General features: G+C 40.2%; 1 protein-coding gene across 4 annotated transcripts in view; it reads left to right on the forward strand.

Moving 5' to 3' along the window:
* Nucleotides 1-27,378, forward strand: part of fat1a (FAT atypical cadherin 1a) — an 83,456-nt gene that overhangs the window by 24,491 nt on the left and 31,587 nt on the right. For 2 of the 4 annotated variants that reach the window (XM_042484523.1, XM_042484524.1), the window contains exons 4-9: nucleotides 7,045-7,106; nucleotides 12,744-13,073; nucleotides 15,208-15,424; nucleotides 16,200-16,268; nucleotides 17,819-17,958; nucleotides 26,873-27,148. In XM_042484523.1, the coding sequence (XP_042340457.1) occupies nucleotides 7,045-7,106; nucleotides 12,744-13,073; nucleotides 15,208-15,424; nucleotides 16,200-16,268; nucleotides 17,819-17,958; nucleotides 26,873-27,148 (1,094 nt within the window). The remainder of the gene's footprint in view (nucleotides 1-7,044; nucleotides 7,107-12,743; nucleotides 13,074-15,207; nucleotides 15,425-16,199; nucleotides 16,269-17,818; nucleotides 17,959-26,872; nucleotides 27,149-27,378) is intronic. The other 2 variants (XM_042484525.1, XM_042484526.1) reach the window with 1 other exon arrangement.

Genomic DNA, 27,378 nt, shown 5'->3' on the forward strand with positions numbered 1-27,378 from the left:
ATAACACTGTCACTGTTAAAAGGAGGTCGAGTGAGGCAAAACAAACCGTACAGATTAAACACTGATGCGGACATTATATTACCACAAACTAAAATTACAATGTGCAGTGTTTTAGTTTAAGTGTTTTGAAATGTTCCTGCTCAAGGGTTAATGTGGAAGCTCTCTGAGACAACTCTGTTAAATGGACCAGGTTGCTCTTGTTAGTGCATACCATAATGCCTCACCTACTCAAATGAACCATACATACAAGCACTTTAAATATGGAAGGGGTAGAATTTCAAAGCTACAACGTGTAGACCTGTATGTGCATAACTCTGTGGACAGCACCACATTTGACTGTAACTGCATTTTGTGTTAGTATACAGTTGCATCCAGGACTCATTTATTTGGAAATATGAGGTACCTTGTAGAGACCTGGTCACTCCGAAATTTGCACAGTCAGTGTTATTCATGCATCCTCTTCACTTTTTTGGTCCTTAAAATTTGGTGATATAGTTTGATGATAGTGTTTCCCACAAAGTTAGAATCTTTGTAGTGGATGGCTTCTCCCTTCCCTCAAACGTCAGCACCATCAGCACACTTTGCTACTGCCCATCAGGATGAACATGTAGGTCAAAGACGAACAAAAGTTTACTTAACATAACAAAAAAGCCCAGATTTTCTGAGAATATCCAAGTGTGCGAGACATCCAAATTTATGTATTGCAAGGAAAGGTAAGCATTAATGTATGAACACACATATCTCTCAAAAAACATTTGCTTAAGGACTCATGAAATGAAAAAATCCATGTGACATCTGCAAACTTCTGCAAAGAATTACATTTTGTATCAATTATCTTCCCACAACTCATGTCACACTCACTTGTGAGCATTTGATTGACCGGTGGTCAACAGTGTAATTAGGCTTACAGATTTATTCTTCAGACACGACCACAGCTAAGTGATTTTCCATGTAAATTTGACAAATATCTAATGACCAGTGTGAAATCCACAAGGTCTATGAGAAAGAGACGGGCAAATCACGCAAACAAAATATGCAAAAATATGTAATAAAACCAAATAATCTGCCTTGTGATATCAACAAGCATACTTCCACGCAGTCTCTTACTATCTGTAGTGCTTTGTCTTTAATACCTCCCATATTTCATGTGCACATATCAAAACTGACAAAGGTCAAAACGACCAGTATGCACTATTGTACCTCAGCTGCTCCACTGCTCCCAAGCATCTCATTCATGTAGACAACTTCCCATAACATTCACTTTCAACAGCACTTGGGAACCTGAATCCCCCATAGCCCCAGGTCTTCCATGACGTGCTTGTCTTTGCAGATTACAAATAAGCCTGGCAGCTGTGAGGTGCTGAGATACCTCAATCCTAATGTAAGCATTGCTTTGCCGCTAAATGCCTTTTACTCGTTTTCACAAAGATGGTATGATTGTGTTTACAATAGCTTACATGGCCTCTTTTGTTGCATTTGTCAAAGTCTATGCGTCCTGGACAACAGGACAAGACGTTAGTTAGAATATTCTGCTTTTTAAATGGTTTGCTAAGCATTGCTTTCCTTTTCAATAAAACAGTCAGTGGCTGTTGTTCAGCAACATATTGGAGACTACGTTATAAAGAAAGAAACAACTCCCACTTTATTGCCCAAATCCCTTCTTAAACTCCCACAGTCCTTTTGGATGTTGCTCTCCCACAGTTTTCATTTGAGAGTATAGATGGCATCATGAGCAGTGAGAACTGATACATTTCACAGTGTTGTTTTAGGCTCGGGTGGCAGACACTTAACTCATAATGAAGCTGCGGATATTGATATAGCTGTCTGGGGTTGAACGTTGGGTTTCAGGATAAGAAATGTTGCAGTCTACAATCATTATTTTCCCCACACGAGAGAGAAATAGCAGGCGTTTAAATAATGAGTTTTCACAGCATAGTGTCAGTTCATAAACAACAATACTAAATATCTCGAGGACTTTGAAATAGCACAAGTCCAGCCGCTGCAGACACCCGGCACATTCCCGATTGTCTGGAGTTACAGCTAAATGTGTGTGTCATAAATATGTGTGTCACTCTAAAGACTGCTAATCACAGCAGCAATGTCCGGGTATGAGCTGGCCCAACAATGTCCTGGACTCCTTAACTCCCTCCAGGCCTCCATTTTGGAGCAGTGGTTGTAGTGCTCAAGGACATGGTTGAGAGTGCCACCGCTGCTTTGCTGTTGTTTTTCTCCCCCTCTCAAAACAGCATGGCTATAATTACTGTCGGCCCAGCTCAGCCCACGCCTGAGGATGGCTTTTGTGTGTGTGTGTGTGTGTGTGTGTGTGTGTGAGGGATTGCAGCGGATATGTGTGTATTGTGTCCCATCTATGTCTGTGTGTTGAGTCAGTGTGATGTGCTAGTCTAAGACAACAGCAGAAAGGTTGTCCCCCCGGGTAAATAATGAGCTGCTCTTGACACCAATACAATGTTCAACTCCCCTGGACTCCCAAAACTCCCCCTCCATCTCACAGGCCTTGGAATAACGTTTGTTAGAGCCAACTCAGTATCACCTTTATCTGGTATGGCCAGCTTTCTTGTGCCTCAAAGTGTGTGTGTGCATGGAAGTGTGATTGTGAGTGTGCCAGAGTGAGAAGACAAACTAGAAAGTTTTTTTTTGCTGCAACTCGTCCTGGTGTTTTTATCTCCCCTCTCCATAATCACAGCATGGACTATACGTTTATGTCCCTGGCGCCCCCAGAGAAGGTTATGCAGCTTCAAGCAACATACGTACTGAAGTGAGCAAAGGTAGTTTTTTGGTGTGTGTTGGCTTGTGTGTGTGTGTGTGTGTGTGTGTGTGTGTGTGTGTGTGTGTGTGTGTGTGTGTGTGTGCGCGCGTGTGTGTGTGTGTGTGAGTGTGAGAGAGAGAGAGACAAGGGTTGCGGGTTGGAAGTGCAGACTTCTCTGGTAAGCTCTGGCTTACCAAGCAATCATTTTACAGTTCCTTAACGTTTAGGTAGAGACAGAGAGGTATGCACCTTTACTGGCTGGAACTCAAGCGCCAGCAAAGCTTGTTTTAGGAGTGATAGGACCTCCATGATGAGTTTAACTAGAGTTGGATTTGTGATAGTTTTGGTGTTTTGGAAACAAGTTGTTTCCAAAAGTGAGATCAGTGCTCAGATATTAGAGTGGGCGGCGAGTCACGTGGTCAAAGATCTGGCAGTGCGCTGGCAGCATGTCAGATAAAAAAAGAACAGAAGCAAACAAAAGCAGTTTAAACCACAACACAACATGAATCAAAATAGCTTTTCTCATCTGTAGTGGGTGCAGTACATTTTTTTCGTACATTTCAGATGACTCTACTCCCAGACATCTCTACATCTTGAAGTGGATGTTGGTTTCATGCACCATCAAAATTCTAAAATACTTAATTCTTGAAAATATGAGAGAGCAAGAAATTTGAGCTTGTGGACCAAACATATACATTAAGAGGCCGTGCCCCAAAACCGCTTAACTTACTATTACAGAGCTGAAACAGTTAGTGAATTAATTGATCAGTTTATCCAGTGAAAAAATAGATCTGCAGCTTTTTTGTTAGAATTGGTTAATGGTTTACAGTCATCTTGCCTGAGAAAAATGCAAGACAGTACCTACTTTTAGTTTCTCATATTGGAGGATTAACTTCATTTCTGTGTCTGACATTATAGTACACTAAATAGATGTCTCGTTGGACATTTCTGACATTTTATTGAACAAGCAACAAATCTGTTAATTGAGAAAATAGTCGCAAGATTCATCAGTAATGAAAATAATCACTTGTTGCTATGGCTACAACGATACATCGATCTGGGCCGATATATATACAAAGTGATTCAATAAAACAATGCAATGTGAAAACATTAATACACAGTTTCATTTTTAAGATATGTCTTCATTTTGAAACTGAATGGCACGTCCCTGTCCCCATTTTCATACAAGTACACGTTTCCAAACCTCAAACATTGCTAGTGGCCAAGTGTCATGCAGACAAACGCAAGCAGCTTAAACGAAGACATTGAGGATATTTACTGACATTATGTCATATTTATCAAAATATCAAAATGATAACTTTAGTAAATATCGTATCGTTGTTGAATATATATGTGTGTGTGTGTGTGTGTGTATATATACGTGTGTATGTATATATATATATGTATGTATGTATGTATATATATAGCATCATAATGAAAATTGTGATTTACACTCCTACTTATTTCAGTCCCAGTCGACTAAATACACCTGTGGGACAGACTTTATTCGATTGAAAGGACGAACATGGAACAGACCACAGAGTTAAAGGCGGCTTCTCTCTACATGATGGATTGTCTGTTGAATTTTAGACCTGTGTTAAGAATACACAGTTTGGCAGAGCATGTTGCTGCCCTGCTGTAAAAAGATCGCCCTGCTGTTGTTTAAGGCACAGCTGTATCTGGAAAGAGTCCCATATTTATCAAATATGCTTGATACTTGTGACACCTTGCCAATTATATGACCTCCCCGGACAATGGAATTCCAGCAGGGCGTTGTACATGAAATCTGAGCGTGCTTACTACCTGAGGTTTGCTGTTGCTATTTTTACCTCAGCAAGTAACCACAGTGAAATAATGACCAAATAACTTTAAACTTCCTGTTTAACTTAACTCACCCTCTTGCCTGTGCACTCTCTCCAAATTTCTTATTCCTATTTTCAGCTGGAGGTAGCACTCTAATTTTTGTAGAGAGAGTGAGAGAGAGATCACACCAGAGTGAAAATAGACAAGATTTTTGAACAGGCACGTATACCCACAAACAAAAGGCATCCAGTGATGTGTCATTAACTCATCTTCTGGTGTGCCCGCTGTCATGGCGTCAAGGTGTAAATTATGTTTGAGAAATGGGACTTCTTTGCAGTCCTTAGCAAGGCATAACTAAAGCCAAATTTCTATTCTTCAGCGTGGGCTTGGAATTAAGGTCAGTTGTTCTGTGATTTTGTTGCTTTTGTTAATTTTGCAGCTTCTCTTCTGAAAGTAAACTGTTTACATTACAATCACTGCATCTGCTGTGATATCTCACCGAGCTTTGATTAGGCAGCTGATTTGCAGAGGAATTATAAATCGGCAGACTCGGTGTGGTTAATGCTGTCATCTGTATTCTGCTCTATAATACATGTACAAAGAGAGGAGTTACCTAACACAGCACACAGGGGAGCTTAAAAACATTATCATCCATCAGCTCCAGCCTTGCTAAAGCACATGAATAATTAGTCAGCGTGGTCCGTTTTGATGTGGCACAGCAGAACTATTAGCTTTGACGGTAATAATCTACAGCTTACTAACTCATGTAACCTATGCTGATCCTCTGCAAACTTTCTTGCAGACATCATGCAACACTGCAAAGAATAATTCCTGCAGGCCATATAAATTTACCAAACTTGAGTTGTCAGTAGCGGCTATTTTCACTCACTGGGGAGGGGCATGCAACAGTGTTGAGAAAGCCAGAAGTGGCTGATTTTCATTATGTTAATTAAATTTTTCTCTCCCATTTGCACCTGCAATAGGTGCTGTTTTATATGACTGTAAAATTAACATTTGAATTTGTTGCCCAACAACATGAATCATTTTAAAGTAAGCAATGCAAAAAATGAGTTGCACCTATAGGAAGTGTTTGGTGTTTTCTATTTTTTCCATCCGAATATCAGCAGACGTATGTCTTTGCAGCTCACTGTGAAGATTAAATAAAGCCTAAGAAGGAGAGGATAAAAAGGGGGAGCAGAGCGCCTCGCTCATATGCCTCAATTGCAGTGCTGAGGGAGGGCTATTTCAGGACCTGTAAGTTGTGGCCTGCTATTCTCGTTGCAGGCATATGTGCCATTGATGGGTTTGGGTTTCGGAAATCCTTTGCTTTATGCTAATCAGGCGCAGTGTGGCAAGCAGACAGCTCTGCTGCGGTTGAAGTTGGCATGTCTACTCTACACTCAGTGTCTCTGCAAAGTTGCAATTACATTGGTAGTGAGAAGAGAACTCTGCTTATAACGTAGCCATGTAGCAAGATCCTCCCCCCCTTCTGCTTTCTTTACTTGTTTGTGAATTAGATTCAGAGCTGCATTTGCCAGGAACTCAAGACTCAAGCTTGTTTATTTCTACTTTTGTCAAAGCCTAGCTTAACAAAGTCTCCTCTGTGTGACTGATGTCACGAGATATCAACTGCCCTACTTAAAATGAATGATAGAGCGCAAAAAGACCACTGAAACACTTCAGCTAGCAGCAGGATCTTTTCTGAAGTTTCCTTTTCTGTTTTTCAAAGAGTGCTCGGGACTGGGGGCGATGTCTAACTGGCTCGCTATTTATTCAGCTTGCAGAGGAATTAAAAGCAGAGTGTCAAGGCTATGCTGCTGTTTGGGCACTCTTTGCAGACCTCTGTGATATTTCACATATGTAAGGAAGTGTGGTGGGCTGTCTGGCAACTGGTTTAACCAATAAAAAGGGAAGGCCTACTGGGAGAGCACTCCTCCAGATGCAAACTCTTAACTCATGGGTGACTGATGAGATAACCAGCGGGGTTCAGGTTATGTCACCCAATACTGAGTGGAAGGATTGTTATTTTACAGGTTCATGAACCGGATATTGTTTCACAGTTACCGACGGTTGTTTTCTGAAAGTGTCTCTTTGTCTCTCAACCTTATAACATGAGCTACAAATTTAGTTAGCTCGCCACATAGTCTACTGATATGAGATATTTGATTTGATTTATTACCTGAGAGTTACAAGAATCTGATATCAACAAATATGTAAGGCAAATATAATTTTTTTGTCCATAAACACATAACATCAACTCGTTTTAGAAAGTGGTCCTTAAGATTTGGTTATTTCAGATTTTTACTGAGTGAAAAGTCCAGCATTTTTAGTGATATTTAAGTCATGATTTCATTATTGCTTCATTATGAAAAAAAAGTAAATGAAACTCATCAATAGAAACTGACTTGGTTGTCTCTTAATGAAATGAATTCTATATCTGTATAATTAATGTCATTATTGATTTTCTCCAACAGGTCTGGTTACAACGACTTCAAGAAAACTGGACAGGGAGCAGCAAGATGAGCACATTCTTGAGGTAAGCACTTTATTTTGTCAAATTAAAAGCTGGTGACAGGTCCTTGTCAGCCTCTTTTATTTATCTGAAAATAAATTCATCATTTGATAATCAGAAATCTTAAAAAAAAAACAATAGATTTTCTGTCTCTGATGTTTGGCATTCCTATCCAACTTTGGCTGAGTGCCACCGGCTGCCAAGGAAAACAAGTCTTCTTGTATATGCAAGAAGGGTCCTTTTGGAATAATTTCACCTTGTACTGATTTCCGGACGGGGTAGGAAGGAGAGGTGGGAGGCGTGCGGGAGATCCTGGTGACTGTTCCTTTGTTCTTTCCCACTGTTCCGTCTCGTGGATGGAGCAAGCTGGGACAGGAAGCTGTTGTCAGACCAAAAGGCCAATGTCTAAACTTGTGGGTTTTAATTGAGCTGGGCTCTGTTCTCTCCTGATGCTTCGCTCCCTCATTCTCACCACAGCACCGAGGCTGATAATAGCTGCTTTAATTGTGTTTCCGGTGCTGACAGGCAGCAGATTGGACGCCTTTTAATTATTGTTAGAAGTTGCACAATTCAGTGATCACTGGGTGACGGTTAATGCTGGTTCATTTGGTGCCAGAGCAGTGTTGTATTTCATACTTTGATTGTACATTGCGCCACACTAATTGCATTATGGGACTGAGAGTAAATGATAGGGATAAAAGTGGGAAATATGGGAGACTGTGTTTGTTTAAAGAAATGTTTTGCTGATGAGCTGAAAAATCAACAAAATTGAGTCTTTTTTTGCCACACCTGTTGAATATTTGAGGACTATTGGGTATAAGGGTCAGAAAAGGTTCCCGTGCAAATCCAAAGCTCCTTTGAGCGGTTTCCTGTAGACATAGAATTGCTACTTCCAACATGTGGTTGAAAGCTGCTGAATTACTAGGTTGCAATTGGTGTCTGGTTCAAAGTCTTCACGTCTGTTGAAAAAAAGGAGCAAATTCCCGCATGACTTCATGAATTTGTTAATGTGTCTCATTTGATGAAATGCCTCCAGACAGACATTTAATAACCACATTAAACATTCAGTTTAAACTCTGGTCGACTTAAATGCTTTGCCAATTTCAACACGCCTGTTCTCTACATGCTAATATTCCTGCTTTTCTTTGTAATGTTTATTACTAAAGCTTGCAATGATACCAGAAACTATAATTCCACCGAACAAAGAAGTAACATTTTTTTCTGAAAAATAAATAATAAAAAGCGGCTTTTGCACAGTCCCATTTAATTTGAATATGAGTTGGAGGGATAATTTAAAGCAAGTAACTTTTGACCTAAATAGGTAGAAAGCGGCTGAGTGAACGCAGCTTGGAAAGAGCTGTGTAACCATGGCAACTTAAGAAGTTTGTGTGTGTTGGTTATTGGGAATCCAGCAGGAAACTCTTTATTGGGCCAAGCAGTCACAGAGCAGCACAGATCCTTTAACCCTACAATTTGCCCTCTCTACACACACACACTCACACACACCTCTCAGTGTATCCGCAGGGCAGCTAATCGAGGGATAATCATGACTCAGAAGAATAGATATGTGTGCGCACATGCCTTTGTGTGTGAGCTGGGTGCTGGCAGAGCAAATCAAATTGGAGTCCTAACCAGTGTTGAAGTTTTTGTACAAGCTTGTTGTAGAAGAAACGAAACATGTGGGGCCATGTGGAACATGTGGAGCAATTAGGGTGGGGGCTGTGTCAGCATTGTTTGCACCAAATGCCAAGAGGAGGTGGAGGGAGCGCAGGGGGCCTTCAGCTTTTATGATGAGAAGGATGGGGGTTGGTAGTTGTCGTGTGCCTGTCTGTGTGTCTGTGTGTGTGTGTGTGTGTGTGTGTGTTAGAGAGAGAGAGAGGGTTAAGGGCAGAAAGGCAGTGGGGGAATTTGAGAAAAAGCAAAGCAGCTCCTGATGGTCTGAGTGTGGGCTCTAGCGGCAGGATGAGAGGGCTCTGTCCCAGGAAGGAGGGGGGTGGGTAAATAGCAAAAGTGGGACATGCCAGGACATGCTTAGGATTCAGGCCTGGGACTGTAGAGAGCGAATATTTTAATGGAAAAACAGAGGTGAATGGGCTGTTCACATCTGTTGTCTGGAGCCTATCCCAGCATGCAGTTGGCAAGACGTGCGGCACCTGGGCAGGTCAACAATCTGGCCTGTTTGACTTGGATACTAGATCCTACTGAGTCTATTTTTTGTGATCAATCACTCAATTTATAAAATGTCAAAAATTGCAAAGCAGACAAAAAATGTGTGTCATAAATTGAATTGGTTGTTATGTCCAACCAGCATTCAAAAACCCAAACATAATTAGTTTACAATAATCTAAAAGAGAAACCCTAACATATGAGAAGCTGTAAACAGTGGTTATTTAGCTTTTTTTTCTGCGATCAAAACCAGGGCTGTGTGTTGGTAAGAATCTAGCATTACGATTTGTATCACAGTATGGGGTAACCATTCAGTTATGTGCATGATATTGCAATACTGTAAGCAAAACAATATATTTAGATTTTTAAAAAATCTAATTTGTTATTTGTTCAAATCTAACCTGTTTCATAGGACTGTGTTCTTTGTGTTAACACTCGCGACATGTTTTTGTACATGAGAGTGACAGAGTTAAATGGCCGAAAATAGGTTACAACAGGTAATAAGGTCGGATCAAGCAGTTGGGGGTTTAAACACGACACAAAATGAACCACTTCCAAAATTCCTTGCATGCAAATAATTTATTACATACCGATAGTTTTTTTGAGAATCAATACAGTATCACTAAAGTGTATTGATATTTTTTTTACACCCCTATTGGAAACATCCTAGGATTAGCAATCTTGTAACAATGAGACATAGCACACGTAATTCAGCAGTTACAGGGTTACCCCAAAGTTTTTTGTCCAGATGGCAACTATCTTTTCATTGGGCACGGCATGATGGACAAGTATCTTTTTTGGTGGGAGCCAGAGACAGACAGAATGCAGCTATGTTATTTAAAATATTTTTTATGTGTAAAAGGTAGCACTTGGTCTTATATGCATATGGAATATGATACAGATTTGTTTTTTATTCATGAGTAATTTCAATAGGGTGACAACACAAGATTTTGCATAGGGCCCCCAAAAATACAAACATTGGTGCTAGTGGGTGTGTCTACATGACAAGAAGCCCCTGTCCTGAGGAGACATGCAGCATGTTGTGAAGAGCAAAATCCAATGGCGAGATCTCATTGCAGCCTTAAGTCACACAGGAGTTTGTGAGTGTGTTTTTTTAATTAACACTGAATGCATTAAAACAACAGCACTTACATGTGGTCAGTCAAAAAAAGCTAAAAGTTTTGCAATAGATCATCAGAGCACAAAGGATTGGCTCAGCTCAGTTTACTTAACAATAGCTCTGTACTGATGCAGTGAGACAACGTCCCTCTGGTGGAACTTCTCTGTCTTTTGTGTGGTTTGCCTAATTATCAAACAAAGGCTTTTGATGACAATGTTCCAAAGAGAGATGTGTTGTAATGAATAGCAGGGTAGCTGTAATGTTCACGCACACAGTTACACAGTTTTACTGGGATGCCATGCTGGGACATTTCATTTCTAATACGTCTCTGTCCATTAACAGAGAGCCCCTTTAAAGTATGTTATATAATCAGGGATATCAGGTACTTTACCTTCATATAAGAGGATAGAACCCGTGTGATCATAAAGGTAATGTTCATTACGCAGCACAGGATGGGCACCGTATCCAAAGTAACATATCCTCCCAGAGAGAGACATTCATACTCAGTTTCTTGTCAACCCATTTAATTAATTCTGCTCGTGTGAATAGTACGGACAGCTGCAGACACTGCAAGAAAAACAAAAACACATTACTTTCGTAATTGAAACTACAGCACCAAATGTTGTGTTCCTGGCCCTGGACTCCTCACTGTTTTTAGTGAAGCACTTAGCAGATGGTTTTAAATGACTGTGACATTTGTTCTGCCCTTCTACAGTATTTTGCAGCTTGAAGCTAGAAATGCTCACATCTCTGCCAGCGCTCAGCCGCACAACCCTTGAGCCCATTTTCCTGGGACTAGATGAAAATTGTGTTTGTTTAGGTCAGCCTGTGGCTCTTTGCTTTTGATTAAACTCCTCAAACTGTGCTCTCAAATGTCCGAAGACACAACGGAGTGTTAATTCATGGCACAAATTACAAAGTGCTAGCATGCCACCAGTACCGCTTGATGTCATGATTTAAATTAGGGCCCCATTAATGATGCAGTTGTGCGACAGCATCTTTTATACTGAGCACTTCTGGGGTTTAAATAAAGCCCCCGGCCTTTAGCAGAGTGCAGTAATGTTTATTAGCAGTGCAAAATCTTTGTTTGCAAGTTTGACACACGGCAGCGGAGTCAGTGCAGCTGGTGCTACCGTAAAGAGGTGCAGCTAATTAAAAATAATTAGCTCTGGTGGGTTGATGGTGGAGCAGCCATACAAGCTACTGTTATCATGATCACAGGCAGACATAATAAATGCTATTTCAAATTAGTGAACTTTTTAGTTCATCATAACAGCATGCAGATGAAACAAATCATGTTTACCTGAACACATCATCCCCAGCTAGTGATTCCCCAGGGGCAAATATGGCTCTAGCATTATTTTTTAAAAAATCAAAAAATGTCTCTCTTGCTAATTTATATGGGCTTTTATTAATTCATTTCCAAGGTGCATTAGAGCTGATACTGAAAAGTGCCCCAAAATAGCTCCAAATTGATTTGGATGCTTGTGACAGTGTACCTTTATGCATTAAATTAGATTATTAAATTTGTATTTTTCGGGTAAATGAGGGGCTAAGGACTCTGAAAGCCCCAGTAGTGTATTCTGCCTCTTACATTCAACCAGACAAAGGTTGTTTGAACTGAACAGGCACATAACCAAGAGACCACAATTGCTGCTATTTAAGTCCCGTACTCACTCAACAGGGATAAAAAAAAAAGAAAAAAAAAAAACATAAAATCCAGTTTAGTCTTGCATTTCCCTGCTGGAGAAATTTGCCTTACAAGACTCAGATTTGTGTTTCTGAAAAAGTCCCCCTTTCTACCACATCAAGACATTTCCAGTCAGGGAAGAAGCATGCTTTTTGGAGTACTTCCTGAGTGGATTCATTTATTACACTGTGGAGATGTAAGTTATTAGGTTACAGCCTGATGTATATTTGTGTTTTTATTTTAAGAATATGTATCAGAAAGGACCCCCTGCTAGCAAATCTCACAGGGAGCTGCCTTTTAGTCTGGCTGCTTAGTTAAGTCACTGAGAAAGAAGTGGAATGAAAGAGCGATAAAGGGAAAAGGACGCTTACCCCCTTTTTTTTCATCTCTTCTTTGATTAATTTTAGGCTTTGAAATGATGAGTTTCTAACTCAGCTGTATTAATCTTGATCATTTTTCATAACGTTCAATGACTTTTTTTGGAATTATGGACCTTCTCCAAAATATTTACGGCTACTTGTTCCAAAACTTAAAGGGATCAAGGTCTTAATGTTACTATACAACAAAAAAACGGGGGATGATTTCAAGTTCACAACATCAGATTGTCTTTGCTTCCTTGTAGTCAGCCCCAAGCCTTTGACTTTTTTGTACTTCTTGTTCTGAAGTTTTTATTCTTTCTCCTCAGATAACAGTCACTGACCATGGTGTTCCGGCCAAATCCACCACCGTCCGCGTCATCGTCCGAGTCCTCGACGAGAATGACAACAGGCCGTTGTTCCTGGAGAAAATCTACAAGATCAAGCTCCCGGAGCGAGAGAGGCCGGAGAGAGAGCGAGCCATGAAGAGAGACCCAGTGTATCGGGTCATTGCATCAGACCGTGATGAGGGACCTAATGCTGAGATCTCTTACAGCATCGAGGAGGGAGATGAAAATGGAAAGTTCTTTATCGAGCCCAAAACTGGCCTGGTGTCTTCCAAAAAGTTCTCTTCTGCTGGAGAATACGACATTCTCACAGTGAGTATCTAATCCCAGGGCTTCACCCTGTCCTCAGCTTGATAGTCTCTGAGTGAGCAGTAAATATTTACAACAGATGCTTGTTTTTTTCTTTTACTGTGTTCTCATCTTCCTCTCAAGTTTTCTTACCTCCTTTGTGTCTCTACCCAGCTTTTAGGTTTTGTATTTAAAAATGCAGCAAGAAAAGTCTCTGTAAAAGAGACGAAGGGATAATTGGTCCACACACATCGTGGTGGAGAGGGAAATTACTTGCAAAAAGCATCTACTGTATATTTTAGTGAGCATATTCCAAACACCAGCCCAGACTATCCAATTAGGATGTCATTGTTACAAAGTAGTTCAGTATGTTTGCTGTATTACTGTAGTCTTATTATGCTGCATTCCCTCTGTGTGTGGTACAGCACGGCTCTACTCAACTTGACTCTGCGGATAGTTTCCTTTTTTTCTGTACCACCTTCGTCAAGCCTCAAAGTAAGCTGAGTCGATACTTGATACTGTACCAGACTCGGTACAACTTTTTTTCCATAATAGAGTTTGAACAGGGTTCAGCAAAAACTTTAGGGTGACATCAACGTTCACAGAATATAGTAAATATGCCAAGTTAGCCCTGCGAGCTAATGCACACTAACTACACTTACAGCAGACTGTCCAGCAACATTTTTGCTGACACAACATTTCAAACAAGAGCCATAGACTGTATATTATTAAGCTGCTGTGAGCTGTAAAATCCTAACTTCTAAGTTAGGATTTGATAGGCAGATGATAACATTATCCCGGAGCCTAACCAGGCAAAGCTTCTTTTCCTTTGGGCGGCTGCCTCCGACTCACTCAGACTCACCTTGGGTCTGGGTTCAAGTGAAAGTGAGGAGCGCTCACTCTGAGGCTACATGTTGGGACTGAAACACCCCCAAAAGCACATTAACTGACAGTCTCATTCGGAGGGTCTCCGACTAATGATTGGAATCTCTGACTCTCAGAGAGCAGCTCTAACTAGGCGATGGAGTTAAAACATTATAAACCACTGATGGTCAGAGAGAATCACTTGTGCAACACGGGACATCCTGCACAAATATGCAGTTTTTAAATAGCTAAAAGCTGTCAAAAGTGAATGCAATTTTTTACATACACGAGACTCAGATTTTAAAAAATACAGACAGCACGTAAAGCTACGCTGTACTCTACAGCAAACACTAAATACTCTAATGTACAATTGAGGACATGCAGACGTTCTTATGTTTGGTTGCCGATGAAAGGACCTTGTAAGTGTCATGTTAAAAATGATGTCACAGCAGTTTCAGTCAGCGTCACTGGTGGTGATCAGCCGAGAATCTCACCTACACTAAGAGGACACTATCTGCAGTGGTGAATGAAGCAGAGAAAAGGACCTGGTGAGAAGAGCTGAGTCAAGTTGAGCTGTACGATGCAGCTGAAATGAGGAATTACTGTAGTGCCTGCGTCATCAAAAGCCAAATATGTCAGTCATTGATGCGACTTGTTTTTGGCCATTAACAGACTTAATTGCGTGTACAGCACTGGAAAAAAACCTCCTCTCATCATGGCAGCTGTTATGAGTGTCTTAGAATTACTGAGGAATAAATGTGTTATATGTGTGAGAAGAAAAGCAAGAATCTGACTCTAGTTTAGTCATTACAGTTGGCTGTTATGGCTCTTTTTTTTGGTTTAAACTGATTTTCACCCTAGATTTTATGTCCCCATATGTCCAATATTGTGTCTCTTGCTGTAAGAAGATGCTGCTCACCACAGTTTACAGGAGCTGAAGTCCTCACAAAAGGTTAAATCACAAAAGAATACCACACAAAAGGTGTTTTGTTATTCAAAATGCCAGCTCTATTGCTATCTTGACAGATCGCAGTACAGAAAAGCTTTTAGAATTGAAACACAACCCATTTTTTGGATTTGTGTCACAAATCAGTGGTTCTACTGACAGTACATTCAAGATTTAATAAAGTTTTTTGGTGAATTTATGCATTTTCAACTCATATACTGTACATAACCAAACTTGCCTGTACATTTGCTTCTGAAGAGTTCCAGGCAGAGGATCCACAGAAACTCATTTGCAACAAAATGTTACATAACACTGTGTAACGTCACTCGTTCTCCCTCGCTCTCTCAGATTAAAGCTGTCGACAATGGACGCCCTCAAAAATCCTCCACTTGTCGTCTGCATATCGAGTGGATTCCCAAACCAGAATTACCGGCTGATGCAGCGCCCCTGCTTTTCGAGGAGTCCCCCTTCACCTTTTCTGTAATGGAAAGCGACCCCGTGGCGCACATGGTGGGAGTCGTCGCCACAGAATCCTCTGATGTTCCTGTGTGGTTTGAAATCACAGGTATTACCTCCTTCACGTGCATCTGTCGTTATGTGTGTGTGTGCATGAATACTGTAGAAATGCCCCATGTTAAAAAAATGCATCGTAGGTAGAAAAGCTGTTTTGAGGACTAACATAGTGTTTGTGTGATATATCTCAGGGAAAAATGGAAAACTACTGAAAAAGTGTCATTTAAAAGATAGTAATCTTTTATAGTATATTAAGAGTTTAAGTTCCCAGTAGTGTGTCAGTGAGCGACTGAAGGTTTTTTAATCTGCCTAAACATGCATAAAATGAAGGCAAGGCCAATTTTAATTGTTGAGTTGTTTGTCAGCCAGCTTCAAAGATTTCACCATTTTTCACAATTTCACAGATTTTGTGCTACTGCTCACTGCCTTTGTAGAGAAGATTGGATGACAGAATTGTATCATCAATTAATAGCTCACAGACAATAAATCTTGATAGTTTTCCTGCCTTCCCTATGTAAACCAGCTGATATACTGTATATGTCCTTAAAAATTTTAATTGGCAACCCTGCTTTGAAGTGTTAAAACTTAATTTGTCTTCTCATGAATGTGTTTTTTTAACGTGTGATAGGCACTGTATGCATGAGAAGACTTACTTAAATTGACTGCTTTCAAAAAGTGCTTGCCTCTTCTTCCTTCCTCCCAGCCTGTCCTCCCTCTAATCAATGTCTGACTGACACGTCTCCTTTCTTCTCTTCTCTCTTTCTGTGCTCTGCTTACCGCTTTCCTCTTTTCTCTGGAATGTTTTTGTTTGGTTGGATTTTTGCAAGACGGCGTAGAGGATACTGAGATGTTTTACATCCTTCAGATGGCTTGTGACCACAACTGTACAGCAGAAGGTAGCTGCTGGGATCTCCTAATAGGCCGTGCCGTGTTAAGAGATCATCCTACACTGTGTTGGTGCTGCCTGTTGACTGTGGTTGAATTGTGTTGTGCTGCTGGATTGATGATGTGCCACATTTCCTCCATAAAACTGTGACCTGATTACAAGTCTCTGAAGAGAAAGGGAAATCTCCTCTCCTTACATTTTGTGAATTAGAGCTCCATTTTATATCCACTCTTGTGTGGTTGATCCTTGAGTGTTAAGCATCCATTATGCAAAAATATGTCAATATTAGGGGTGTAACGGTTCACAAAATTCATGTTTCAGTTTGATACAACACAGTGGTGTCACAGTACGCTATGATGTTCGATACAGCAAAATATTAGAAATGCCAGAGAATTTTTCTAGATTTTTAATTAATAATAATTTAATTTATTATTTATTTATCATCATGATGTATTACTTTAAGGACCCATCATCTGGGGTGTCTTCCTAGGATCATATAAAACAAAAACAGCTCCTTATGAAATATAAAATATGTAATTGTAGTTACAAAACAAAACAAAAAAAGAATCGATTCTTTGATTTTTTTTATTTTAAATGCATTAAAACTAACATCAAAATTTGGGCTTTTGTGTTTGGTACAAAGCAGGAATTACTGTCTGGCTGAAATGGGCTTGTGAAGGAATACTGTTACGGGGCTTGAAAACATTAAGCGTGTTCATAAAGCCTGCGTTTTTCTCTGCTGAGTACGTGCCCAAATCCGTGGCTTTAAATGTAGTGGATGCCACAGCCATTTCATCTTCCGTGTTTGAATCAGTAGAGAATGGCTGCCTAAATGCTGCGGACATACCGTTGGCTTGTAGCTTGTGTTGCTCATTGTTTTCATCTAGTTCCACCTTTAAACACACTGAGGTGTAGTCGGTGTAAATTAGTGCATGTTTGTCGTGTAGCAGACGTGACCACTGTTTTTTTTTTATCCTCTTAGCACTGTCTTCATAATTCACTGTATTGCAATGAGCTAGCTTAACATGGCGTGCCTCCAAAAATGTCTCACTTGAGCAGAGTATTTTGGTTTGGGGGGTGGGAGGGGTCCATCGTGTGTGCTGCCTTCAGGCTGATTTGTTGAGTGCAGTGGCACTGAGGACATTATGTTTTAATTTAAGCTGTATATTTTAATTTATAAATGTAATAAGATAGTTCGACGTAACGTTTGGTACATCGAACCGAAATCCTCGTACTGAACAATTCAATACAAATATGTGTATTGTTACACCCCTACTTAATATGTTATGTAGTTCAACATTCACCATGTCCCTATCCTGGAGTGTTGGGTCGAATTGCATGAAATAGCTATTATGTGAATCATTTTAAGATAAACACCAAACCTGCACTGAAAGCTAGTGATATCTTCGACATCAGCACGGCAGAAAATTGATGTTTATATGCTCATCTCATCACCCACATCTCATGTTTGTGTAACCTTGCTATATATGCACACAGCTAAGCGACGATTTGTCACTTATCTTTGTCTTTCTTTGTTTGCACTAAAAAATAATTCCACAGGTGGTAATTATGACAGCCGCTTTGACGTGGGCAAGGCCAGTGGAACCTTGATTGTTGCACGGCCCCTGGACGCCGAGCAGAAATCAAATTACAACCTGACGGTGGAAGCCACAGATGGGACACGAACTGTCAGCACCCAGGTAATTGAAACACTAATGAAACGTTTGGAAGCTGATGAGGCAGTTGTCATGGTTCTGTTTTCCCCATGTTAGAAATAGCAGGAGGAGAGGGACGGGTAATGAGTGAGGCATTTGCCAAGCCGTCCTATTTGTTGTGATATGTTTATGTTGTGATGTTATCATTGCTCTCAACTGGCCCGGGAAATTGACCGTTGTCTCATTACATCCTTACATGACCTGACTTCTAAATTTCTAATGTGAACATGAAAAAAATGGACCGATGATACAAAAAATATGGTATATGATTCTGTAAGGCTGTGTTGTTTTAGGGGATCTACTTATAAAATGGGAACTGGTTCTTAATTGTTAAAACCTGGAAGGAGTTATTGGTGCTGATATCATTGCTTTCGGGAGTGAGATTTCCATAGTGGAAAATAAGGCTATCAGGCAGTTGAAGTCAACGTCACAAACCCTCTGTCTGTCTGTCTCTCTGTCTGTCTGTCTATCTCTCTGTCTCTGTCTGTCTCTCGGTTCCTGTCTTTGTGTGACGGACGTGGTTGTGCTTCTACACACACTCACACACTGACATAAGCCCTAGTAAAGAGTGAGGTTATACCAGCAATTTATAAAAACATTTGGTGCTCAAGTTTAACATCAGTCGGCAGAAATGTGTAGTTTTTGAGAGTTTTGCTAGCAGCACTCCATCCTCATTCACAGCATTTAAGGTTACCCATGCCATGTTGAGTTTGCTAGGCTAAAAGTTGTAATAAAGAATAAGCTAATAAATGAAAGCTAATCACTTAACTAAATGTTTAGCTACAAATGCATTTAAAGGTTTTTTTAATAGATGTGGTCGCTGTTCAATACAGACTATATGATTCCATAAGAAAAAAAGCAGTCTTGATTATTTTTTAATAAAATAATCAAAATGAGCTGATAGAGTATTAATAGGAGTAGTGTAATGATAAAATCCTAATAATATCCATCCCTATTAAGAGTGGAAATGGGTGAAGGCCTAGCTCTAACAAAATCCACCTGTCAGCCCATCTAAAGCTTGCTGATTAACATGTTTTATGTTGGTTGTTTTATCTGTGCAAACACCAAACGTAAAAATGACAAGTTGGTATTCTACAAGCGTTGCAGTAGTTTTTGTGACCTGGTTCAGTGCTTCATTCAGCAATGGCAAGACACCCAAAGTAGGTAGATTTTTCACCCGACAGTGCCATTTTCCTTGTTTCCAATCGTAATGCTAAGCTAAAGTAACCACTTCCTGGCTGTGGATTCATATTAACTGTACAGCCATGAGAGTGGTTTTATCTGCTCATCAAACTAATATCAGAAAGCAAATAAGAATATTCCCCCAAATCCACAAACCTGTCCGTTAACCCTTTGAAACATAAGAAGATGGATTCTTTATTTCAAAAGACTGGAAAGAAGGCAGTGAGCATTTTTAAAAGAAATGGCCAAAAAATTAGCGAGAAAAAGATCTTAAAATGTTGCAAGAAAATTACCATAAAATCAGCAACACAAATGAAAAGTAAAAAACAAACAAGAAATGCCCCTAAAATAGAAAACAACAAAAATGTGTTTTCTTTCTGTAACATCATTTTAAATACATAATTAATAAGAAATATAGTTATCCTGTCATTTTCCCATTTTTTGATAATGTCTAATAATCCCCAACCCTGCCCCAGATCATTTTCAGGTCATTTTCTTGTCACTTCACTTTTTTTTCTTCTTATTTATCAATTTGTGGGACTTTTCTTGCTGAGTTTTTCATTGCATTTTTCCCAAGTATTCAAAAGAAATCAAACCAATTTTCTCAGCATTCAGAGGATAAAATGCTTGTGAAAGGCCTTTGAATACAGCACCAGATTGATGTCAATCCAGGTGTCAAGTCAAGTCTCAGTTGACTTCAATACATTCATCAGTTATGTTTTAACTCAAAGAAAGAAGACTGTTCTAAAGCAGACTTAACGAAGACTCCTTTGTTAACAAAAGCTTGTAAACCATGATATGGACAGTCAGCGCTCCTCCTCCTCTGTTCTCTGCCATCTCAGTTGAGCATTTAACTCCAGGAATCTTCCATTGTCTCATTCCTGACGCAGAGCTGCTGTGATGTTAGAGCCGTCTAGCCAAAGGATTTTTTTTTTTTTAAAGTATACATTCTTGAGCCCCCTCCACTCCCTCCTCTGCTGCGTCTCTCTCTGAACCTGTGCACCCTCTCTTACTCTTCTCAGAGAGGAACAGATTGCCTCTGTCTTTTCTGAATGGACTTTAAATAACTAAATATATTGCACTCATACATATACAAGTGTGCTTATGCTCCAGTCTGGAAACTACAAAATCAGCTGAAGAGATGCTTTAATGCTTTAAAGACGAGCAGTAAGACCCTGTGAACCATTTTGATGAAAGATGAAACTAAAAGTTGCTTCCAAAGAAACTTCCAACGCATACTTGCATTTTAATATATTATTATGCTAATTTAATCCTTCTTGCATATATCTTGCTTCCCAGCTGATACCAAAGCTGAACCGCCACGATAAAAGCTTTAAGCATGCAAGTTGTCTTTGGGTTTTGTTGGGACGGTCATGCCTTGTCCATGAGATTTCAAAGGTTTTTACATGGTAGTTTGGGTCATATGAGATGGTGGCATTCAAAATGTTTTGTCCTTTGTCCTCAAAGGGGAGCTTCAGAGAACTGTAGCTGGAAAAGAATCTATTTGTTGTCACTCCGTATGAATAAAGCCTTTCATCATCTGGCTGCTGTGCTCTGCTGAGCCTTGGATGAAGCGCCGCCTTCACTGGCATTTTGCAGCTCATCCGAGGAAGCGGCACGTCCTTTAGTTTAGTGCAGAACCTCAAAAACAGCCACAGAGTACCTATTTTCTCAGCCATGATTTTTCTCTTCACATAAGACACTTATTTAAAAGCCCCCTCAGTAATACTGTATGCAGTGACATTTTAAGTCAAATTAATCACATTCAAAGGTTAACTTATTCAGAAGGTCTAGTAATTCTCAGTGGAGCTCAATTCTCAGTGGGACCGACTGCACGAGCAACCCTGTCACATTACAGAGAATGATTTAATTCAGTGTTCATATAAAAATACAGGGTCACTTATTAGACTTCAGAACTTACTCTTACTTTAATTTCTATAGTTCACACATAAAAGCAATATAAATGAATGAAATGCAAAGGGTGTTGTTATGAAACATCATTTACAAAAAAACGTTAAGACTGCCTTACATGCTCACATATCTTTTCAGTGCGACAGCAAACTTTGAAACATGAACTATAGCAATTTTAGAAGACTTGATGACTGGCAGTAAATGTCAAAACCCTGAAGTAGGTTTCCCGATAAAAAAAAAAAACTTGCAGTATATCTAGGGTTCCTGCAGATCCTCAAAAAGTCTTGAAAGGCATTGAATTCATGAATTTAAAAATAGATTACTGTGGAGAATACTGACCAATAATGCCACATATTTCCCACTTCTGCTGGTAAACCAAATAGAATATATAATATGTTTATTGTCTTCCATGTGTTCCACTGTAAAAAGGGTTGTTTTTCTAACATTTGGCTAAGGTAATCTAACTTTTTCAACTTGTTAAAAAGTCATGTTGTATGTTACAATCAACATTTGGGCAAAATGAAGTTTTCCTTCCTCAGTTTTGCTCATTAGAAAATTGGTCTTAAACTTAAATCTGAAAAAAGCCTTAAAAAGCCTTAAATCTTCCTTGCCTTGAGCTGTAGGAACCCTGATATCATACTTAATACACTACCTCAGATGTTCCTGCTGTGATGTAAAGTTTTACGGTTAGTGCTGCTTGATGATCAGCTTTATCAATCACATCTCTCCAAGCCATCACGATTCAATTGAACCGCCAGTTTCACACAAGAAATGGGTCGAAGAATAATCGCTGGTAAAGCACATCAAATGAAGCTTATTGCCTGCAACAGTGCACTCTTTTGCACTGCCTGCAGATTTTAAATGTGCATATTTTTGAATGTATTATTTTCAAGAGCTGTGTCCGATAGCTTCTCTGGTTGACTAATGCCAGGATTCAGTAAGATTCAGTCCTGCAGACCCAGCTGACCGCTGTAGGTCAGCTCTTTTCCATAGAGGGAACGGATTTAGTGAATTTGTATGCTCTATAAACCACACTTGTGGTGTGATTTAGGCCAGTTGCCTGGGTTTTGCTGAGAGCCAAATGGGTGACTGAATAAAAAGCATACAGAGACTGTAACAATTACCAAAATTTAGTAGGCTAGTAATACATACAGGGAAGCAGAAATGTATTGTAACATAACAGATAATTTTACACACACAAAAAAAAAGCTTTTTAGTCAGAATTTAAGTGAGAAAGTACCTTACGTTTTGACTGTAATGTCTAACCTTCATATTACCTGAAATTGTGATACATCACATACAGCACCAATCGGACCACTCGCACATATTTTGGGGAGAGCCTTAAATGTCCCGTGGATTCAGCATACTGAGTTCTGCATGTTTCAGGAAAGCCATCTGAGTGTTTTGGCTGCCAACTTGTTTATCTGATAACATTGTTCAGCTTTGACAGTATTTGCTTTGTCAGCAGGGAGGGTTAATAGAGACTGTAAATGCACCTTTTGCTGGGAAGTACATGTTTTCTGTAACAGCAAGTAACTCATAGGGCTATGGTTTTGAAAAGATTGTGTCAAACCACAATGAAATGAATTAATTTTTGAGGTAGGTTTCAAGGCAGATAAGTGAGATTGACCCCTTAGTCAATCCACTTGATTACACAGTGGTAGGATTATGATTGCATGTTCTAATCTGTAGATTATTACATAAAAGACAGATTTTGTGAAATCTATTTGTCCATCTCTGTTCTTGCAACATAAATTGAAGCCATAAAGAGGTCATTCAGTAGGAAATCATATGCAAATGAGTTGTTAATTGTTCATTATCAAGTGTGAGTTTGTTTTCTTTGGGGATGGCATTTGTTTAGCTATTAAACAAGTCACACAGAAGTTCACTGCAAATGAAATCTACCTGATTACACACACACGTGCAGTGCACCTCGTGAAAGCTCAAAGTTGGACTTATCTATTCCTCAAATCAAAGTCATGTGGAGGCTGTGCTGCCAGACGGGCTGGCCTATTTTCTCTCTCCTTGGAATGTTTTTTCCCCCCTTTTTGTTCTTCTCTCCTTCTCCCTCTTTGTCTTTCTTTCTGATTTTCTTTCCCTCGCCTTTTTTAGAAGGCTCCACATTTATTGGCCCGGCGTGTGGGGATGATGATTATTCTGTTTGGGTAGAATAGAATGCAAACAAGAGCGCTGGACCTCTGTGGGTAGTGGGCTGTGTTAATCCTGTTTTGGGAACATGCTGGTGTGCTCGGTGCCAGTGCCCTGCCTTTGCCCAGAACCTGCCACCTGGCAGGGGGGCTTCCTCTCCTACACATGGCACAGGAGGACAATGAGCACAATGAAAGGCCCCATGTGTCCTTATCTGGGTACAAAACCCAAAAGGTGTTTCGTAATTTAGAAGGCTGTTTTTGTGATCTCATAAGCACACTTTTGTTTTTGAGTGTCTATTTTAGTTTCAAATGACTGAATTGAAAATAATGTTCAGTCCAACCTGACTCCAGTGGTGATATCAGCATGAAGCTCACGGCCTGTGGGAGGTCTATGGGAAACAGTCGGCCCTTCTGTTATGTGCTTTCCATTTGGCCATTGTAGCTCTGAGAAGGCGTCTCAGAAGGATCAGCTGATGTAGACGAGGGGTGCCGCATTCTAGCTCGGGCACCTCATAGCCAGGAGCTGCGCCAACAAGGCAGCCTCGGCATGCAGCCCAGGCTCCCTTCCCCCAGCTCCAGCTATACGACATCCTCCCTTGGCCGTGCAAGCACCTCAAGCTGTTCTGCTCACAATCTGTTCCTGGTCTCCTGTTTCTCATGTTATCTCAGTCCACAAAGACTCTCTTTATGTCTCACTCGAAGCTTCACCTTATTCACTCATATGTTTTGGGATTTTTTTTTTGCCTTCAGTATCAAGGCTGACAATCGTATCTAGGACTCTTTTTTTTCCTTGAGCTACATTTTTTGTACGTGTATTTTTTTCATTCCCACCCACAACCTGTGTTTTCTAAATTTGACCATTTCCCTCAGCTTTTTTTTTGTTTTCTCACCGTCACTTTTCTTTAATACTCTCATCTCACCCTCACAGCACTTTTTTTCTTAAGTATCTCCATCTGTCACGTCTGTGTCTCAGTCTCAATCTCGTTCCTATCCAGCATTCCCAGGAGGAAGCCATATACAAAGACTACCGAGTCTTCTTCTCCACCAGCATTTCTGCCGCAGTCAGGCTGTATCATGCTGCTTTGTGATGTTTGGGGGCAAAGTTCCTTTGAAGTGTTGTAGAGCCTTCTTGCAAAGGGAAAAGCAAGTTTGTGTGCATATGGAGGCTGAATAGCCTTTTGTGTGCTTTCTGAACCACCTAAAATAGTACATTGTGGATAGATGTGGATACTACTGACCCGGTTCCATTCCTTTCTGCTTCTTGACAGCACTATCAGCTCTTGCCACCTTCCTCACTATTCACAAGACGTGTTATCTGACGCTGGCCAGATTGAGACACATTGGGCAGCCTCTCTGTGTGGATGTATGTGTGGAAGTGCACATTTTATGAGCCCGTGTGTGTGGGTGCATGCATGTGCATCTGTGTGTGTAAAAGGTGGATTGTGAGACGTCGCAGATCTGGGGCTATATGATGTCTGGCATGTCATGAGAAGACATGCTTGGAATGAGGTAGCTTGTCAGCCTGCAGACGGTGCAACATACACTAGAGGGCCAATTTCATACGTTTTTCAGGGTTAAGTCCTTATTAGAAATTGTATTTATTCTACATTACGCATACTAATTAGCAGTGTGACATGGGTTGCTCATGACACATGACTTGTGGCAAACAGCCAGTTTGCAGCACCAACAGACAGCATGCAGCCCAATGCTCCCCCTGCAAGATGACATCTGTGAGCTTCAGCAGCATTGCCAACATCACAGCACACAGCAGATTGTAAATGTTATCAGTGCTGTCGGATTGAGTCTATATTTGTCTCTGATATAGGCTCTCAGCGCATCACAAACAGTATTAATGCAGAAAAACAACAGCGGGCAGTTGTGCTGACCACAGATCTGACAAATCCTGGTCAGCTAGTGAGCTGTCATCTGGTCAGGGCTTTTGTTACTATAGTCTCCTTCAGTGTTCCTACACCAAACAGCTCGGCTTCGCCTGTTTCCTTACGGGACATCACCCCCTGGTGTTTGGTATGCAGGTGTCTAATCTAGGCTGATCCCTTTGTTCCCCATGTTTGGCAACGGTAGAAGCCCCTCGCTGGTCTGGGAAGCAGAGATGGCATTCCAGCAGCTCTCCATAATCCTCTGTCGGAAGTCCACTAGACGAGTGGCTGGTGTTGATAAAACATGCTCCCAGTGGAATTTTACAGTTTGGGGATGTTAGATTCTTTGTTGTGTGTGTGGCAAAAGAAACACTGTGACTGCACTTTTTGCTGTCCAAAGCAAGAAACACATGTGTAGAGATTTGTCTCACGGATTTGAGTCTGAACAGTTGTGAATATATTAGCAGAATATTGAATCTGCAAAACATGAACACTAAAACTTGTCTAAACCATCCAAAAACGTACTTAAACTTAGTGCTTTTAGATATGTGGAACAATGTTAATGTCCCTGGAGATGCCCTCTAACTTTCTACAGTTGGCAGCTCATTGTGAAATGGTTTATCACACATGTACTCTCAATTTAATCACCTGCTCCTGTACGTAGCTCACAGTTCATTTAGATGCATTGTGGTTTCTCAGCATTGATTTCTTGTTTCCACTGTTAGCAGTATCAAGTGGCCATTCAGTTAAAATATTGCTTTTGCCATCATACATATCGATCTGGTCTATATCTACACAGAGAGGGGTTTCAAAAGTTGAGTGTGTATGTGTGTAGACGCAGGGAGAAGAGACTTTACATCTTTTGACCATTTGATTGTACTGAATATTTATGTTTTTTAATTATTATTCTCTCCAAAACTATAGGTACATATGCACTTGTAGTATTTTGGAGTAAGTAGTTGATGTTTTGCCTATGTAAACCTTGCCCTTCCAGACACTTCAAGTAGCAGTGTGTAAGATTCAGGAGGATTTAGTTGCACCTAGCTTGAAGATTGCAACCAGCTCAACTTCTCATGGTTAGACTTCCATCAGTGTTCATGTTCAGGAGGTTTTTACTGGGGCTAAATTATCCACAGAGGTTTCCCCCCTCTCCAAACCAAATGGATTTGATGTTTTATACTGGTATAAACACTGAATAAAGCAGTCACCTTTAAAAATCAGTGTTTTTCTGACCCCTGCCTGTCACAGAGTGGCTGCGAAATACAGTGGCCAGTAAAAAATGTGCATGACCCTTTATAGAGCCAGTGTTTGGTTTGTACGTTCTAGGCTTCTGTAGAAACACGGCGACACAACATGGCGGACTCTGTAGATGAGGACCCACTTTCTATGTAAATGTAAACAGCTTATTCTAAGGTAACAAAAACATAAACCTTATTTTCCGGGTGATTATTCTCTAAAGAAAACTGCTTATTATATAATATTGCATTTCTTCCAATATATCCCCCTGAATCCTGCATATTAGACCATTAACCCAGGATAAGGATCCCTGTTCCTTCTGTGAAAAGAAATCAGTTCAAGCACATCGAAATTCTTGATAAAATGTTATGCATTTTTGGCAGGTTTCATTGTTTAGATGACACTTTTATCATTCACAGTGTGCCCCCAAATATCTTCAAAATCATCCTCTTTATGCTTTTTATCAAACCATAATACATGTTCAACATTAAGTTGAAGTTGAAGAAAGTAAGTACATTTTTCTATGTTTCTTTTCTCCTATAGGTGCTTATCCGTGTCATTGACACCAACAACCACCGGCCACAGTTTTCTCAGCAGGTGTATGAGGTGAATGTCCCTGAAGACAAACCAGCAGGGACTGAGGTACTGCAGATCAGCGCCGTGGACAGAGACGAAAAGAACAAACTGACCTTTACACTCCTGAGCAGCACTGATCCCTTCAGCCTGAGGAAGTTCAGACTAGATCCAGGAACGGGCACTCTATACACAGCGGAGCGACTGGACCATGAGACGATGCATCGTCACATCCTCACTGTCATGGTATGAACCAGTGAACACTGACAATTTAACAATAGTTTGATGAATCATGAGAAGTTCCTATGTGTGGTTTAGTGGAGTTTCTTTTGGATTTGTTTACTACATTGGAAAATGAAACATCCATGAAATTAAGATAAGCTTGTTTTTGCTATGCTTTTCAAAATATGAATAATTTGCTCTTTTATTATGTTACTGTTGAAGAATGAGTTTGCCCCTTAAGGGCTCTCAAGCTG

Source organism: Plectropomus leopardus, chromosome 4, assembly GCF_008729295.1.
Source record: "Plectropomus leopardus isolate mb chromosome 4, YSFRI_Pleo_2.0, whole genome shotgun sequence".
NCBI lineage: Eukaryota > Metazoa > Chordata > Actinopteri > Perciformes > Serranidae > Plectropomus > Plectropomus leopardus.